The sequence below is a fragment of the Gavialis gangeticus genome, unplaced genomic scaffold, assembly GCF_001723915.1.
Source record: "Gavialis gangeticus isolate Ggan-Ray unplaced genomic scaffold, GavGan_comp1, whole genome shotgun sequence".
NCBI classification, from domain to species: Eukaryota; Metazoa; Chordata; order Crocodylia; family Gavialidae; genus Gavialis; species Gavialis gangeticus.
The window spans coordinates 2,600,148-2,603,524 of NW_017729019.1; the positions used below are offsets into that span (position 1 = coordinate 2,600,148).

Here is a 3,377-nt window from a genome sequence, read left to right on the forward strand (position 1 = left end):
AGGCAGTCAGAAAGGCCAAAGCAGAAATGGAACTTAGGCTGACAACAAAAATTAAAGGCAACAAAAAGTCTTTCTTCAGGTATATAGGGAGCAAAATAATGTTCATAGCATTCTTCATGCCTTTGCCCTTCTCCTTCTTGTTCTTCTTCTTCTTGCAGCAGCATTTTTTGCAGATGCAGAAGCAGCAGGTGAGGAAGAGCAGGCCAACTACCACAGCAATGGCTATCAGGGCCCAGGGAGGCACTGTGCAAAAAACACCAGCCACACAGTCACCCTGGGGCCACTTCCATGCACACAGCACTTGTAGAGGAAGACTGTGCTCCCAAAATGCAGCAGGGCAGACAGAGTACAGACATCTTACTGGGACACAGGGGGCTGATAAACAGTCACCCCAAAGCCACAAGCATTTACAGAAAGGCCAGAGGTAGGGGCACTGGTGATGGAGCAGGGAAGATGTGTTTCAATGGCTGCAACAGGAAGAGTTCGAAGCCTGCTCTGGACTGGTGACTCTCCCCAGTGCCCCCAGGTGTAGCTGGCACCTGGTCATTCAGGCTGGGCAGTCAAAGGCAGCTGGATGTAATGCTAGACACATCTCTTCTTTGTGTGGCCTTGGCTACAGAAATGATCATGCTTTAACCATGCCAGCCCCAGGGTCACTAGGCTCAGAAGGGCCTTTGACCTTGATTGATGGGAAAGAGGCACTCCCATGGTTTGCTTTATTACAGCATCATATGTAACAACTACCCCTCCTCAGCTAATTCCCTGCAAGGCAGTAGTCTCATAACACCCAGAAACCCTGTGGTCTCCATGGTAACTGCCGCCTGAGGTTACCATGGGAAAGAGTTGGTGCTTAACATCACCATGTGGGACCTAACTGGAGGTGGGCTGACGGGATAGAGGGTCTGTCTTTTTGTGAGACCAGTGCACAGTGCTTTCAGAAAAGGGTGCTGGAAGAGGAGGCAGCAGCCAGTTACTTACAGGGAATTTTCTGTAGCCCTTCCTTAAATCTTTCCTTGGCATAGTCGCTAAGCTTGGTGAACAAGTCCTCGTTCTTCCCCTGGCTCGTGGCATGAGTCACATTGTCCATGCTCGTCACAGGCATCTCGGTGCTGGTGGGCTTTGGAGGCACCTCATCCTCCTGGACCTTCCTAAATAAGTTCCTCGACTTCATTGGTAACAGATTCACTGAAATATAACCACAGGCTGATTGTGTTACAAACCCAACATGCCCCTCAGCTTTCAGAGGCGTCCTGATCCCAAGAAGGTTGATTTCTATTCCCCATTCACCACCCTGAAATCTGTAGACAGACATCTCTAGCTGCTTTCATGGGTTTGGGCACGAGTATGATACTCTCTTACTGGAGGAGCCACTAGGGTGGGGAGAGTGGGATGGTTAGGACTTCCGGGTTGCATTTTCACTTTTATTGCTATTAATTATGGTTACTTGATTACTCAGTGCCGTGAACACCAACCACTGGATTACTGCCGGGTGCTGCATAAACACGGACCAAAACGGCAGTCTTTACCCCCAGAACTTACAGTTGGAGTATAAAGCAAGGGACACTAGGGGCAGATGGGGAACAGGAGGAGACAAGGAGACAGTATTGGTCAGTACACTGGGCAGTCATTCAGCACATCAGCAGCTTAACTTGCATCCAGGTCTTCAGGCATCCCAGCAAAGATGAGTTTAAAAAGAGACACATGACCGAGAACAGTGAAATGGTTTTGCGGATGCTTCGGAGGAGCCTTCCCCAAGAGTGAGGGGATAGAGCCCCAGTACAAATCCTTTGCACACCCCTAATGCTCTGGCCCCTCTCCTCTGCACTGCAAAGGGTGCTGGGGGGTGAACGTGCCAGGGCTGGGCAGAGTAGGAGCCAAGTCCTCAAGTCCATAGTCAGACCCCAGTGCCCTTCTCAGTCCTTGTTTTTAAGAACTTCAGTGTACACTAGATCCCAGAGTTGCCCTCAAGTGTAACAGACACCCCACTCATGACCCCATCCATAGTGGTCATGGGAGAACTGCAAGTACTCTCCTGAATGGCATTTCATGTATGGTTCAAAGGATGTTGTCACCTGCAGACTCCAGCTAATGATCCTAATACTCTCCATCAACATCAGTCAAGCTATACAGCACCCTCTCCAGTGGGCAGTGTGTCCCTCTTACAGATAGGAAAAGTGAGGCCTGGGAAGGGGACAGGATTGCCTAAAGTTGCCCAGCAGAGAACACAACTGGGAAGGCCTGAAGCCCAGTCCTTGGCTCTGAGCACCAAAGCCCAGCCTCAGAAACTCCTAGGAGGTGCCGGGAGAAATGTTGGATTGAACCCAACAAGGCTCTCTTCTCCTTTCCACCGTCCCACGCAGAAGCATGGTGTCAGTATGAGGGCAAGTGAGTTGACACTGGAAGGAAGAACTCAATAAGCTGCTGTGGAGCTGTCAGTCCTGAGTGGTGAGAACTAACCTCAGAGACAGCCTGGGAACAGGAAAGGATTGTCCTTAGCGGGTCAGACAAGGCAGCTGAGCAGATGGAGACCTGGGGACAACAGCTGTGACTCTGCCTGTCAAGGTCCTGCCAACTGCCTGTCAATGTGATGAGTGGAGAGGATCATGGATTCCACTCTCCGCCAAAGGCTGGCAGAGATGCAGACTCCACAGGGACTGGAGACCACTCATTCTGCAACTCCTTCCTAAGCAGAGTCAGCAAAAGCCTCTGCAGAGACCCAGCATCAGAACTACTTAGCCCCTTTGCAAACAGCTTCCCCATGCTCATGGATCCTTGGGTGTCTTGCCACTGTTCCTTCCAGCCATAGCCCTCCTGCTACCTTGGGTCATATTTTCCCCACTGCTGTAACCTACAGGATGCAGCGATGGTCAGTGGTATAATTCATAGGGCTGTGGTGGGACAGCTTCAGCATTCAAGCTTCAGCATTCTGAGAGAGACTTGCAGGAAGCAGGTAATAATGTGTTACTGCACCTGCATAATAAATCTGCGTGTAACTAGCAGTGAACATGAGGGACAGAATGCATTGCTGGGGACGTGTATGCTATAGACATACTCCCTGAGTACCCTCTAAGTCAAGGGTGAGCAAAATACAGCCCACGGGCTGCATCCGGCCCACCAGACCATTCTATCCAGCCTGTGGGGCCCCTAAAAAATTTAGAAAATTAATATTTATCTGCCCCTGGCTACCTGTCAAAGATGACAGGAGCCAGGGGCAGCAGGACTCAGGGGAAGCCATGGTAGGACCCAGCAGTAGCAAGGCTTGCCTGGCCCCATCCAGCTCCACCCACCCAACCAGAAGCCCCTGCCTAGGACCCTGCGCCATGCCTGCCTATGCTGGAGGAGGAAATTCAGGTAAGGGGGGGGGGGGGGGGGGGGGG

At 51.3% G+C, this 3,377-nt stretch overlaps 1 protein-coding gene across 1 annotated transcript in view; it reads right to left on the bottom strand.

Annotated features, from left to right (window-relative positions):
• The window catches only part of SYT2 (synaptotagmin 2), a 139,236-nt gene that overhangs the window by 48,636 nt on the left and 87,223 nt on the right, over window positions 1-3,377 (bottom strand). Inside the window, exon 3 of the mRNA XM_019513820.1 lies at window positions 979-1,185. Coding sequence (XP_019369365.1) covers window positions 979-1,171 — 193 coding nt within the window. The 5' untranslated portion in view covers window positions 1,172-1,185. The remainder of the gene's footprint in view (window positions 1-978; window positions 1,186-3,377) is intronic.